Source organism: Antechinus flavipes, chromosome 6 (assembly GCF_016432865.1).
Source record: "Antechinus flavipes isolate AdamAnt ecotype Samford, QLD, Australia chromosome 6, AdamAnt_v2, whole genome shotgun sequence".
NCBI lineage: Eukaryota > Metazoa > Chordata > Mammalia > Dasyuromorphia > Dasyuridae > Antechinus > Antechinus flavipes.
In genome coordinates, this window is record NC_067403.1 from 250785488 (window position 1) to 250800656 (window position 15169).

The 15169-nt window shown below is 35.0% G+C and overlaps 2 protein-coding genes across 2 annotated transcripts; both read left to right on the plus strand.

Moving 5' to 3' along the window:
• Positions 1-296: 296 nt before the first annotated feature.
• Positions 297-2610, plus strand: LOC127540116 (olfactory receptor 14I1-like; the record flags this gene model as incomplete). Its single annotated transcript, XM_051964688.1, has 2 exons — positions 297-1213; positions 2595-2610. Coding segments are annotated over exons 1-2 (933 nt in total), but the record flags the coding sequence as incomplete, so codon positions are not given.
• Positions 2611-7960: 5350 nt separating this feature from the next.
• Positions 7961-8902, plus strand: LOC127541663 (olfactory receptor 14I1-like). The gene has a single exon (XM_051966882.1). The coding sequence runs from the start codon at positions 7961-7963 to the stop codon at positions 8900-8902; it is 942 nt and encodes a 313-aa protein (XP_051822842.1).
• The last annotated feature ends 6267 nt before the right edge of the window (positions 8903-15169 follow it).

The window sequence follows — 15169 nt, forward strand, 5'->3', positions numbered from 1 at the left end:
TTTCCTAATTGTTCATCATATATAACTTCCTCTGATCATTTTGCAGGGCTAAGCATTTAAAACTTGGTTCCAGAACTATTGGAATTAGCCTCATCATTTCTACACAAGCTTTGCCTTCAGTTAATTTTGACCTTAAAATACAGTGTAATTTTGCTTTTGCTCAGGTTTAATGGGACAAAATAGTTTCCAACTTCTAAATGAATAATATTTTAATTCTTTCTTCTTTTCAACACTTTGGGCCTCTCTGATACCTAAACTTTCATTTATTTTCAGTTAAATTACAGCACTGCAGCAGGATGAGCAACTTCTCAATCATCACAGAATTCCTCCTCATGGAGTTTTCCAGCACACGGGAGCTGCAGGTTTTACACGCTGCGCTGTTCCTGCTGATTTACCTGGCAGCCCTCCTGGGGAATCTTCTCACCTGTGCTGCAATTATCACTGACCCTCACCTTCACTGTCCTATGTATTTTTTCCTGAGTAACTTATCCCTTGTGGATATTGGCAACATCTCTGTCACGCTTCCTAAATTCATTGTGAATTCCTTGCGTGGTGTTCAGTCCCTGTCCCTCCTGGGTTGTGCTGCCCAGATGTTCTTCTTTCTTTTCTTTGTAGTCACAGAGTTTGCTTTGCTGGTGGCCATGTCCTATGACCGCTTCGTGGCCATCTGCCAGCCCCTCCACTACAGCATCATCATGACTCCAGCACGTTGCCTCTGGGCAGCAGCTGGCTCGTGGCTCAGTGGGCTTCTTTATTCAACTGTACACACAGGGAACATGTTCCGCCTGCCCTTCTCAGGATCCAATGTGATCCACCAGTTTTTCTGTGACATCCCTCATGTCTTGAAAGTCTCGACCTCTGATGTGTTTAAAACTGAATTTATATTAATTGTAGTAAGTTTGTGCTGTTTGTCATGCTGCTTTGCCTTTTTAATCGCAACCTATGCTCGCATCTTCTCCAGTGTGCTCAAGATTCCTTCTGTGGAAGGGCGCTACAAGGCCATTTCAACCTGCTCCCCTCAGTTGATAATCCTCATGTTATTTCTTGTGTCTGGAATGATTGCAGTCCTCAGGGATGCATCAGACACGTCACCTATCCAAAACCTTTTAATTGCAATGGCCTATACCACATTACCTCCTCTGCTGAACCCTCTCATCTATAGCCTGAGGAACCAGAAAGTCACAGCTGCCATGGGCAAGATGATCAAGAGAATGTTTTTTAAAAGAAAGAAATGTTGATCCGTGAAAACACAAAGATGCTGAAGAATATGTATTTGGCCTGTTAAATATGTAAGGTGACACGAGGTAGCCTAAAATAGGGAGAAATGAACCAAGAATAACAGCACGCAGAAAATAGCCCTTTAGATGAAATGTTTCATGGGATGGAGTGAATCCATAATGTATTTTCATATAACACAGACCCATCCTATAAGGGGTTATTGTCTATAGTGGAATTATCATGACATTAGCCATCATCTTTGGACAGTTGTGCCATCAAAAGAATGGAGGGAGCACTCACTGATTTCCCTCCCAGCCAATGGTAGATAAGTTTAACGAAAAGTAGCCACAAAGATGCTTGTGTTGTTCCCCTCTCCAACTCCTTTTCACTTATCATATTTCTTGCCTTCTCGGTGTCATACTTTTGCTTTTACCCATCTTTATGATAGTCATTATTCTTTTCCTTTTTTGCATGTTGAAGATCTATTCCTCCTTCAAATATATATATATTATATATATATTATATATATATATACATATATACATACATACACATTCACACATTTATATATGTGTATGTGTATACATACATACACATCAATTCTCTTACACATATACACTCATATATTTATGTAGCAGTTCCCTGGGAAGTTAAACTCTGTTTTTTAATTAGCCTAGTTGTAAAATGAGAAGTTTGGGCTTATTGACTACTATAGTACCTCTATCTTTATTTTGAAGTTATGATTTTTATCAAATCTTTGCTCCTTTGTAAGTTATAAGTCATCTTTCATTACACCTGCTTTTATGAAATATTTATCTTTTTTCTCTTCTGTGTTTGCTGCATTTTATTTTCTATTACACTTAGAAGTATAAATGTCTTATCTCTCCTGGTGGATTCTCTGTTCACTTTCCAATAGCATAAAAGTAAGTCAATTGTTAAAAATAATGGCTTTGCTTGAAGGGATCGTGCATATTTCAACTGTAATAATCTGAAGTTACAATTATAAAAATGTAGTAACTGGATCTAGTACAAGGGAAGTATGTGATGTGAACTTTAAAAATGCAACCACCTCAGAGGATTCATTAATTGTCCTCATTAGGACATTGTAAGCGCTTGATGGGAAAGACAATTTAATTTTTGCCTTTTATCATGAGTCTTATGGAATTTTCTTGGATCATTATATTGATGAGAGTAATTAAATTTTTTTTTTACAGTTGATTATCATTGCAATATTGCTATTATTATACACAGTCATCTCCTGGTTCTGCTCGCTATATTTTGTAGCAGCTCAAGTAATTCTTCCATGTATTTCTCTATGCATTCACCTTGTCATTTCTCATAGCAAAATAGTTCTCCATCACAATCATATACCACAGCTTGTTCAGTCATTCTTCTATTGATGGGCATCCCCACAATTTACAATTCTTTGCTGCCACAAAAAGAGCTTCTATAGATATTTTGGTACATACAAGTATTTTTCTATTTTCTTTGGTCTCCTTGTAGTACAGATGTATTAAAAGGAACATTAAATAATAACATTTTTAAAAGTGAAATTGGAAATTATCAATAAATGAATTAGGAATCAGCTAGGTGGTGCAGTGGATAGAGCACCAGACCTGAAGTTCAAATCTGGTCTTAGACACTTAACACTTCCTAGCTATGTGAACCCAGGAAAGTCACTTAACCCTATATGCCTCAAAAAAATTAATAAAAATAAGTGAATTAAATATAAAAAAACCCAACTCATTGCAAAACACATTATCCTGTGAGTTTGACTCAATCATACTACTCACACCTCCACCCCTCTGGAGGGAAGAGTCAAGACCTCTAAAAATTCCATTTAATGGAGAAGTTCAATACAGTCTTCTCATTTCCTACCATATGAATTGCCTTTGTACTACAGCATCATACTCTTGTGCTATTTGCCCTTCTTTGTCCCATAATTTTCTTTACAATTAAAAGAGTGCTTGGGATATAGTAGATATTCAATAAATGTTTGTTGACTATTGACTAAGACCTGGATGAACAGAGAGATTCCCAATAGATTATACTATTATGTCTGATATTTTAATGAGACTAAAGGGAGAACATTTTTCACTATATAGTTTATAAAATAAAACTTAGCCCTAACTAATTATTCTTAAGGGATGAGTCCATGGAAACCCAGATTATGATGATATATATTTTTTGAGTCTGGTGATGTCTCAGGACCTTCTCCAAAAGATACTGGACATTCTATTTTACCAAGTTCTACAACATAAGAGTCATAAAAATTTCCAATGCCTGCAAGTTCAGAAGTTTATACTTGACTACTTTGCCATAGTTTCGAGTCTGCCTAAGAGAATGGAATGAATTGGTGAGGAAAGAGATTGTCTCAAGATTATGTGTACAACAGTAGATAGACAGAGAATCTAATGACAATAACTGGAATATATATGCACATCAGAACAAACAACCGAGGTATTTTCATTATGATTGTATTTGTTTTTCTTTGTGAGTTTGCTCAGATGCTTCAAATGTGACCTCAAAATCATGGTAATGATCTGTCAGTGATTTTTTTTTATGTGCAAGGTGGTTTTGGATTCCAATGTAGATAATATGATGAGTTGGAATTAATTGGACTTTAGTCTGAATTCTCTTCTGAGCTATGCAATCTTTTGGGGTTCTCTCTTTTGTACATTCTTATTATATTGAATATATTTGTTTACCCCCTTTTTCTTTCCATTTGGCTCTAAGTTCATTGAGATCAGGACTGTCTTTGCTTTTCTTTGTAATTTCATTGCTTATCACAGTGTCTGAAAAAAAGATGGCACTTAATAAATGCTTGTTGACTTACTGTGACTTGACAATGACTAATTTTACTCTCCCAGAGTTTCCCTAACATAATTGTAATATGTGTGCAGTATTACTTTTGTAGCTCAAAGATTGTATATTGTGGCTCATCAGAGATGATATAAGTAACACACTTTGTGAACATCAGGAGTGTTCTGGAAACATGAATCATAATTATTATTCTATTCTATGATAATAGGCCCCAGTTCTACCTTCCATTAAGCATAAATTTATGCTACTTATCACAAGGAGTGTTGGGTAAGAGAGTCAATTGCTTGTCACACTTTCTTTGTCTGTATTTTTATTTTATGATAGAGTGCTCTAAAGGTAACTGGAAGACAAAAACACTCTGTATGTCACTTCTAACTTCATCTCTTTCCTCCATCCTTTCATCAATAAATTATTTTTGTTGCAAGAAAGACAAATTAGACTTTTGAACAAATTCACCGGAGGAGTGCTGAATTTGGAAAGAGAAGACAACTATTTAACTCTGCTCTGTCATTTACAAATTGGAAAGCTTAAGAGTCAATCACTGCATGTTTCTATTCTTCCTCTATAAATAAAGCACTTGGATAGTTGAGTACTAATGTGTTTCTGCTCTCATGCTTATATTTGAAAGAGACTTTCATAAAGGGATGTATGGATTTCATTGAGGGCCTCAGTAATTTCCCAGTTATTTTCAAAGGAGTATGTCCTTGAGTTATTCTTTCCAATGGAGGCCACTTTTGAATGATTTGAAGTAGATGCTATATTTCCTAGTTTCTTCTGAATGGAAAATGGAAATTTGCCCATGCATGAAATGAAACAACTATTGCTCATTTTTCAGTGAAAATTAGAATTAGGCTACTCCTGAAAAAAGTTAAAACATTTTAAACTTGTGTTTGGTTATGTTGTCTTCTGAGAATATTAGGTCTATGGCTTCTTTCTTACTTTTGGTTATAGTGGGTGAAAGAGAAATCTAGAGAATAATATAAATTTTGTTTATGTATGTGTATTTGTGTGCATGCAAATGTGAATGTATACAAGTACACATGTGCTACAGGTGAATGAATACAGTTCTATTTATGTGACAGGAATTCTACTTATTGAATTCATGGCCACTGAGTTTTGGTAATGCTGCTGAAATGATTAAACTATGAGTCTAAGTGTTGGGATATTTGGCCAGTTAGACACTCAATTCTGATGTTGACTTGAGAGTCCAGTTTTTGGGGAAAAGTTGGGAGAGACTGAGGACGAGAAGAGTATTTGTGGTGAAGTAGAGGGGTAATACAACTTCCTTCCTTCCTTCCTTCTTTCCTTCCTTCCCTCCTTTTTTCCTTCCTTCCTTCCTTCTTTCCTTCGTTTGTTCCTTTCTTCCTCTTTCCTTCCATCCATCCATTCATCATCTCTGTCTCTGTCTTTCTTTACATGTATACATGCACACATATAAACATTGTTCAAATAGAAGCAACACATTTACATACATGTAGAACACATTTATGTGTTTATAGACCTATAAACATTTATGTATATGAGTATATCAACTGCATCAATATCTCTATTGCTTTCTGTATAATACATCTATATATCTACCTATTCATTTATATGCTATAATCTATCTTTCTCTGTATAGATATTTGTATCAGTATAACTATCTCTATTCTTTCCCTCTGCCTCTTTCTCTATTTCTATTATCTCCACCTATACCTTAATCTCTAGCTGTTTTGCTGATCTGCATTGAGAAACATAATTTTCATTGACTTCAAAAACAAAATCATAGTACCGTTTATAGTTTTTCCAGAGTGAATTCAATTTTGGGCTTAGTTGGGGCAGTGCAAATTACATTTCCAGAGGGTTAGATTTAGGGATACTAATCTTCAGAGAAAGCAAAAGTGGGAGATCGGTGACACTAAGGTTGAAATGCCTAGAAAAGGGTAAAATGGCTCTAACCAAGCAGATCTCTTGAAATCCCAGTTCCATCTTCTGAACATTGAACCAGATGAAAAACTTATTCTAGTGTTAGGTCAGGTCTTGTCTAATTAGGGGAAAGATGCCCTTGCAATAATAACAGAAAAACCTTAATCTTATTTATAGCAATGATTCTCAGTGATAAGGATAAAAAAGGAACTTATTCAGATGGCACTTCTTCCCTTTGAATGTTCAAATGTGGGCACACATTTTCAGAAAGTAGATTCACTAATGCAGATTGTTTTAGAAGTACATCTGAACAGTGATAGTTTGTACAGTTGCTTACTTGTAAACACAGAATCAGAGCTCTTGAAATGCTAAAAAAGGTTGTATTGCAAAGATGAGATTAGCAAAGGAAATAAATAAAATATGAGCAATATTTTGGGAGAAATGGCATTACTATTCTGCCATGTTCTTTTTAGTTTAAGCCAATGACATAATCTTAAACACTATATATATATATATGTGCTATAAATATGCATATGTTTATTTATATATCCACATTCATTTTTATTTTAATGTGTGTGTTTTGTGTGTGTGTATGTGCGTGTGTGTGTGTGTTATAAATAGGGGACAGAGTAAGTGAACAACTTGTAGCATTACACTCTATAGTGTCAGATGTGAAGTCAAGAAGACTCAATTTTGTCAGTTCAAATCTGGCTTGACACTTACTGAGGAATATTTTGGGAGAAATGACATTACTATTTTGTCATATTCTTTTTAGTTTAAGTCAATGACATAATCTTAAACACTATGTATATATGTGCTATAAATATGCATATGTTTATTTATATATCCACATTCATTTTTATTTTAATGTGTGTGTTTTGTGTGTGTGTGTGTGTGTGTGTGTGTGTGTGTGTGTTATAAATAGGGGACAGAGTAAGTGAACAACTTGTAGCATTACACTCTATAGTGTCAGATGTGAAGTCAAGAAGATTCAATTTTGTCAGTTCAAATCTGGCTTGACACTTACTGGCTGTATTTCCCTGGGCAACTCACATAACCTTGTTTGCCTCAGATCCTCACCTATTAAATGGAACTGGAAAAGGAAATGGCAAACCACTCCAGCATCTTTGCCAAGCAAAATGCAAATGGGTCATGGAGAGTTGCACACAGCTGAAAAATGACTTAATAACAACAATGAACAATCACTCACTACTTTCAAAGCTATTTTTAGTTTTTCCCATAAGAAGGAAATTGCATTTAGGGTAAGAAGAGTTAGTTTCAAGTTCTGACTTTATTACCAATGGTCTTTGTTACTTTGTTCAAAACATTGAATAAGTTTGGCCCTTGCTTTAGCATCCTGTAAGATAATACTATCCATAAAATTAATTTTATATGTATTTTGAATTTTTTCACAGCACTTTTTTGAACACAACCCTTTAAAATATGTAATGTGTTAATCTTTTCCTCACTCTCTCTTTCTTTTGCCCTCTCTCTTTCTCTTTCTAGATAGAAAGACAGATAGAAGTAGATATATGTATAGATATTGATTTATATAGCAATATATATATATTTAATATAGTTATATATGTATATTAATGTATATATGTGTTCAAATATGTGAGTGGGTGTATGTGAATGTTCACACACAAGTATGAAATCCATTTCTATCCTTAGTGGAGGTAGTCTTTTTTTTTTTTATTATCTTTGTACAATGGGTAATTTCCTCTGGTCATTTTGCAGGGCTAAGTATTTAAAACTGGGTCCCACAACAACTGGATCACTCTTAACCTCATCATTTCTTCTCCCATATCAGTTTTTAGTTAGTTATGGCCTTATATCATTACATACATTATTACAATAAGGTAATTTTGCTTTTGTTCAGGTTTAATGGGACAGAATAGCTTCCATGCTTTAGCTGAATAAGTAATTTAATTCTTCCTTCTTTTGAATACTTTTCTCTTGCTGACACTTAAACTTTCATTTGTTTTTAATCAAATTACAGCACAGCAGCAGGATGGGCAACTTCTCAATCATCACTGAATTCCTCCTCATGGAGTTTTCCAGCTCACGGGAGCTGCAGGTCTTACACGCTGTACTGTTCCTGCTGATTTACCTGGCAGCCCTCCTGGGGAATCTTCTCACCTGTGCTGCAATTATCACTGACCCACACCTTCACTGTCCAATGTATTTTTTCCTGAGTAACTTATCCCTACTGGACATTGGAACCATCTCCGTCACACTTCCTAAATTCATTGTAAATTCCTTGCGTGGCGTTCAGTCCCTGTCCCTCCTGGGATGTGCTGCCCAGATGTTCTTCTTTATCCTCTTTGCAGCCACAGAGTTTGCTTTGCTCGTGGCCATGTCTTACGACCGCTTCGTGGCCATCTGCCAGCCCCTCCACTACGGCATCATCATGACTCCAGCACGTTGTCTCTGGACAGCAGCTGGCTCGTGGCTCAGTGGGCTTTTTTATTCAGCTGTACACACAGGGAACATGTTCCGCCTGCCTTTCTCAGGATCCAATGTGATCCACCAGTTTTTCTGTGATGTTCCTCATGTCTTGAAAGTCTTAGCCTCTGATGTGTTTAACACTGAGTTTGTGTTAATTGTAGCAAGTTCATATCTTTTCTTATTCTGCTTTGCCTTTTTAATTGCATCCTATGCTCGCATCTTCTCCAGTGTGCTCAAGATTCCTTCTGTGGAAGGACGCTACAAGGCCATTTCAACCTGCTCCCCTCAGATGATAATCCTCATGTTATTTCTCTCTTGTTCAATAATGGCAGTCTTCAGGGACACATCAGACACATCACCTATCCAAAACCTTTTAATTGCAATGGCCTATACAACGTTACCTCCTCTACTGAACCCTCTCATCTATAGCCTGAGGAACCAGAAGGTCTCAGCTGCCACGGGCAAGATGATCAAGAGGATGTTTTTTCAGAGAAGGAAACATTAATGAAAACCTAAAGATGCTGAAGAATATGTATCTGACCTATCAAATGTGTAAGGTAACACATGAGGTAACATAAAACATGGAGAAATGGCACCAAAAATATTTGGACCCAGGAAAACAGCCTTTTGGATGGAATGCTACATGGGATGGAGTGAATCCATTACTAATTTTTCCTTATAACAGATCCAACTATAAGTGGCTATTATCTAGAGTGGAATTATCTGCCCATTGTCTTTGGACAGCTGTCCCATCAAAAGAGTAGATGGAACATTCATTGTTCTCCTGGGCAATGGTAGATAAGCTTAACCAAAAGCAGCCATCAGTCGTGTTGTCCCCTCCCTCCCCTTTAACACATTTCTTGCCTTCTCATTGTCATAATTTTGTTTCTATCCATCTTTATGATGGTTATATCCTCTTCCTTCTTTGCATATTGAAGATCTATCCATCCTTCCACAATATATCTAATCTATACAAATACACACACACACATATACACATTTATACATACACATTCCCTGGGAAGTTAAAATCTTTGTTTCTCAGCTCAATCGTAAAATGTGTGTGGTGGGGAGAGGATGGGCTCTTGATGATGATGGCGATAGTTCTTCCATCTCTGGTTTGATGTCATGATTTTCCATGAAATCTTTTCTCATCCCTCAAGCTACAAGTCATCTTTCATTACCCCTAATTTTATACATTATTTATCTTTTTTACTTTTGCATTTTATTTTCTTTTACATCTAAAAAGCACAAGTGTCTTTTCTTTCCTGGTGAATTCTCTGTTTCCTTTCCAATAACATACACTTAAGTCAATTGGTACAAATAATGACTCTTGTGGTGATTATGAGTATTTCAACCGGCACAATGTGAAATTGCAATTATGCAAATATACAAATTGGTTCTAGTCCAAGGAAAAGATTTGATTTGAACTTTAAAAATGCAACCCCCTTAAGGGATTCATTATCTGTACTAATTAACCCCAGGCAAACTCTTGACAGCAAAGATTGTTTCATTTTTGCCTTTACATCCTCAGCACCTGACAGTTAGTAGTTTAGCAGTTTAGTAGTTGCTTCATGTGTATTAATTTTGACCTTTTTGAGAACTAAAGCTTTCTTTTCTTTAATTTTAAATTTACCTACCACCTAGCGCAGCATCTCTTTATTAGGAGGAAATTCATGAAAATTTATTTCATTGATTAGCTGGAGAGAGAGTGAGAGAGCAAGAGCAAGATCGAGCAAGAGAGACAGAAACATAAAGAAAGAGAGGCAGAGAGAGAGAGACAGAAAGAGACAGAGGGAGAAAGACAGAGACAGACAAAGACAGAGAAAAAAAAGGCAGAGATAGGCAGACAGAAAGAGACACACAGAGAGATTGTAGTATGAATGGCTTGATATATAAAGTTATAGATTAATGGATGGGCAGATAGGGAAATAGCATTTATTAAATGCTTATTTCTTGCTTTTTTAGAGCTAAATTTATAATTAAAGCACAAAATATAAAGTTAATGTTAGCTATATACACTCAGAACAATGTGGATTTTGGGGCCAGTATTTTGGGACATAATATGATGGCTGTGGTCTAAAAGGCAAGAAATTGTTTCAACTGGTTAAGACTGATGATAGATGTGGAAACCGATGAAAATAGAAAAGAGTAGACAGCAAATTTAGAGAAGATCACAACCTAATGTCTATCTTCTCTTCCAGGAGAAAGGAAAGATCTGAGAGGGATTAGTTTCTTCCTCTCTATAGCAGGAAAGAGGGATCAAGAAAGGATCAAGAGACAACTGGTTGTGCCCATCTAATTACCACCATTTATTAGCCCTTTCCCATTCATTGGATTTTCAATTTTTTGCTATTAAAAAGATTCTAGAATTGACTAACATGAAATTATAAGATGCATGGTAAATAGCGGTATGAAAAATTCTGTGCCTTGATAACAATATAAATACAAAGAAAATCATTGACAAGACTTTTTAAATGCTGAGATTGTTGTTGTTCAGATGTTTATATCTACTATGGTTGGACTATGGTTGCAGTTCACAACTCAACCAAGGGCGCAGAAGTGTCCCTATTTTTCCACTTTCATTCCAGATTTGTTATTCTGCTTGTCTATCATGCTAGTCATGTCTAGTTTATCATGCTGATAAACATGAATGTAAGTTCAGAATTTGGGGTTTTAAGCTATTTTTAAAAATCAATAATTATTTAAAAATTTTTTCTTGTAAGACAATACTGACAAATGATTAAACAACAACAATTAACTTTAATGTGCCATTTATAAAGTAATTGAACAATTCACCATTTTCTTTTAAAAATATTTTACTCATTTGGAGCTATAAATAAATTGGTTGAGTTGTGCACTGGTCTAACCACAGTAGAAAACAAGTTGGAGCTATGCTCAAGGGTTTATACAACCGTAAGATCACTTCTAGAGCTATTTGACAAAGAAATCAAAGAAAAAGTAAAGGACTGAAATGTCCAAAAATATTTATAACAGCTCTCTTGCAATGGTAAAGAATTAGAAATTGATGGAATGCCCATTATTTGAGGGATGGCTGAACATGAATAAGTTGCTGTATGGAATTATGATGGACTACTACTGTGCTGTAAGAAATAATTAAGAACATGTTCCAGGGGGAAAAAGAAAGAAAAAAGACATTAACTAATGCAAAAAAGTGGAGGGAAATCTGGAAAATGGATATTTAAAATAAGTGCTATTTATTTTTAACATTAAAAAATTGAGTTCTAAATTTTTTCCTTCCCAATTCTACAGTGGTTACTTAGAAAGTAAACAATGTGATATCAGTTATACCTGTGAAATCATGTAAGATGTATATATCAGTTGGTTTTCAGAATTCATTTATTCTTTCTTTGGAGGCAGATAATATCTTTCATCAGGAGTTTTTGGAATTTTTTTTTTGATTTATGAGAGTAACTCAGTTTTTCAATGGTGGTTATCATTACAGTATTAATGATATTTTGTACAATTACATTCTGGTTCTACTCACTTCACTTTCCAGTGGTTCATCTATGTCTTTCTATGTTTTTCTGAAAGCATTCTCTTCATCATTTATCATAACACAATAGTTCTCCATCACAACTATATACCACAGTTTATAAAGTCATTTCTCAATTGATGGGAATCCTCCATATTTCCAATTGTTTGTCATGACATAAATAAAGCATTCTGTAAATATTTTTATATTTAAGTCCTTTTACTTTTCTCTGATCTGTTTGGAGAAAAGACCTCAAATGAGGGATGTTAAATAATAAAAAAATTTAAAGTGAATTGTATATTAAACATTTAAAAAGCAGCTTATCATACCCAGAAAAAGAACTGATTGTGTCTGAATACAGACAGATGCATACTTTATTTTTTCTTGAAAGTTAATTTTTTTTCCAGAGGAGAAATTTATGTTGTTGTTGCTGTTTTGGGAAATGTTTTACACAAATTTCATATGGGCTTTCTCAATGGGATGGGTATAGGGAGAAAGGGGAGAATCTGGAATTCAAAATTTTAAAATCAAATGTAAAAAAAGTTGTTTTACTTGTAATTGGGGAAAAGAAAAACATTTTAAAATATTAAAAAACCAATTCATTTTGAAATCATATTATCCTGTGAAACCAAATAAACTATAACATTTACATTTTATTATTAGCACATGTTTCTCTGATTAACCCCCCTGACTGGAAGGCAGAGCCATGACATCTAAAACCTTCATTTAATGGGGGAGACCAACACAGTATTCTCATTTACAATGAGATGCTATTTTTGCATTTCTCACTCATACTTTTGTGCTAGGTACTGTCTACCTTTCTTCCTCCCCTCATTTTCTTTACACTTAACAGAATGCCTGGCATATAGTAGGCATTCAATAAATGTTTATTGACTACTGATAAGATCCTCATGGACTGAGAGAATCCTAATAATCTATATTTTATTGTTGATACATATTTCCTAAAGAATATTTTATTTTTCCAAATACATATAAAGTTTTCAATATTTATGTTATTTTGTGCCCCAAATTCTTTTCTTTTCTCTTTTATCTTTGTTTCCCCCAAGATGGCAAGCAATCTGATATATTAATCATATACAATTCTTTTATACATATTTCCATGTTTATCGTGTTGTGAAAGAAAAATCAGATTAAAAGGGAAAAAAGCACAAGAAAGAAAAAGCAAACAAAGGAGAAAATTCTATGTACCAATCCACATTCAGCATTCATAGCTTTCCCACTGGACATGGATGGCATTTTCCATTCCAAGTTGAAGAAGGCCAGAACTTTGGAGAAGTATACTTGAAACAATATGCTAACTCTGTAGAATTGATGAGATATTGGTTTTCTAGTTCACATATATCTAGTATTTTATAATGATATAATCAATTTAGTTTGATATAACGATATGATCACTCTAGTTTGATATAATATAATCACTCTAGATTGGCTTATACTCAGTATACTGTAATGATGTAATTGTAATAGGGGATTTAAGGGCTGAGAGAACTGGGGACAAAGTCAGACTCAGATGGAGACTGGTTGAGACTGGCAGACTGTCAGAGTGCTGGAGGAAACTAGGTGAGACTGAGACTAGGTCAGACTATGACAGACACAGACTGTGAAGGAGACAATAAAGACTTTGGACTCTATTCTTGTCCACCCCCATGGTGACTATCCTGCTGAGAATAAGGCCCTTCCAGAAGACCTCCAGAAAGCTTGCCTGGACATTACACCAAGTCTATTGGAATTGTCTTGGAGAAGAGCTAAATGTAACATGGTCATCACACAATATTGCTAATAATTGTGTACAATGTTCTCCTGGTTCTTCTCACTTCACGCAGCACCACTACATATAAATAAGTCTTTCCAGGTTTTTCTGAAATTGGCCTGCTTTTTATTTCTTATAGAAAAATAATATTCCATTAGTGAAAAATGCAAATGAAGCTGTACCAGCCCTAAACCTATATTATAAAGCAGTGGTCATTAAAGCCATTTGGTACTGGCTAAGAAATAGAGTAGTCGATCAATGGAAGAGTTTAGGTTTGCAAAATACAATAGTTAGTGACTATAGTAATCTAGTGTTTGATATATCCAGACACCAACTTCTGGAATAAAAACTCGCTATTTAACAAAAATTGCTGGCAAAATTTTAAAATAGTATGGCAGGAACTTGGCATTGACTCACACATAACACCCTACACCAAGATAAGGTCAAAATCAGTTCATAATTGAGACAATAAAGAGTCATACTCTAAGCAAATTAGAAAAACAAAGGGTGGCCTATCTCTCAGATATATGGAGAAGGAAGGAATTTGTGGCCAAAGAACTAGAGTAAATTATGGAATTCAAGAAGGATAATTTTGATTAGATTAAGTTAAAAAGTTTTTGTACAAATAAAAACAATGAAGACAAGTTTAGAAGGGAAACAATAAACTGAGAAAAATTAGGTCTCATTTCCAAAATATATAGGTAATTGACTCAAATTTATAGGACAAGCCATTCTGTGATTGATAAATCATCAAAGGACATGAATAGATAATTTTCAGATGAAGAAATTAAAACCATTTGTGATCAAATGAAAAATGCTCCAAATCACTGTTGATCAGAGAAATGCTTAAGACAACTCTGAGCTACTATTACACATCTGTCAGATTGGCTGACAGGAAAGGATAATGATAAATGTTGGAGAGGATGTGGGAAAACTGGAATACCAATATATTATTGGTAGAGTGCTGACCTGATCCAATAGCAATATGGAACTATGTCCAAAAGGCTATTAAATTGTGCGTATCCTTTGCTTCAGCATTGTCTCTACTGGGTCTGTAGATATTGTAGGATCCCTTCTTGTAGGGCAAGGAACTGGAAACTGAGTGGATGCCTATCCGTTGGAAAATGGCTAAATAAATTATGATATATGAATGTTATGAAATATTATTGCTTATAAGAAATGATCAGCAGGATGGTTTCAGAAAGGCCTGGAGAGATATGCATGAAGTGATGCTAAAAAGTGAGCAGAACCAAGAACACATTGTACACAGCAATAGTAAGATTATACAGTGATCAATTCTGATGGACATGGCTCTTTTCAGCAGCGAGGTGATTCAGGCCAGTGGCAATAGCCTTGTGAGGAAGAGAGTCATCTGCACCCAGAGAAAGGATTGTGGGGAGGACTGAGTGTGAATCACAACATATTCTTTCCATGTTTTTGTTGTTATCTGCTTGCATTTGTTTTTGTTCTCATTTTTCCCTTTTTAATCTGATTTTTCTTATGCA

Bases quoted from the DNA above. Each gene is read 5' to 3' on its own strand.
- LOC127541663 (XM_051966882.1), top strand. From the start codon at position 7,961: ATGGGCAACTTCTCAATCATCACTGAATTCCTCCTCATGGAGTTTTCC.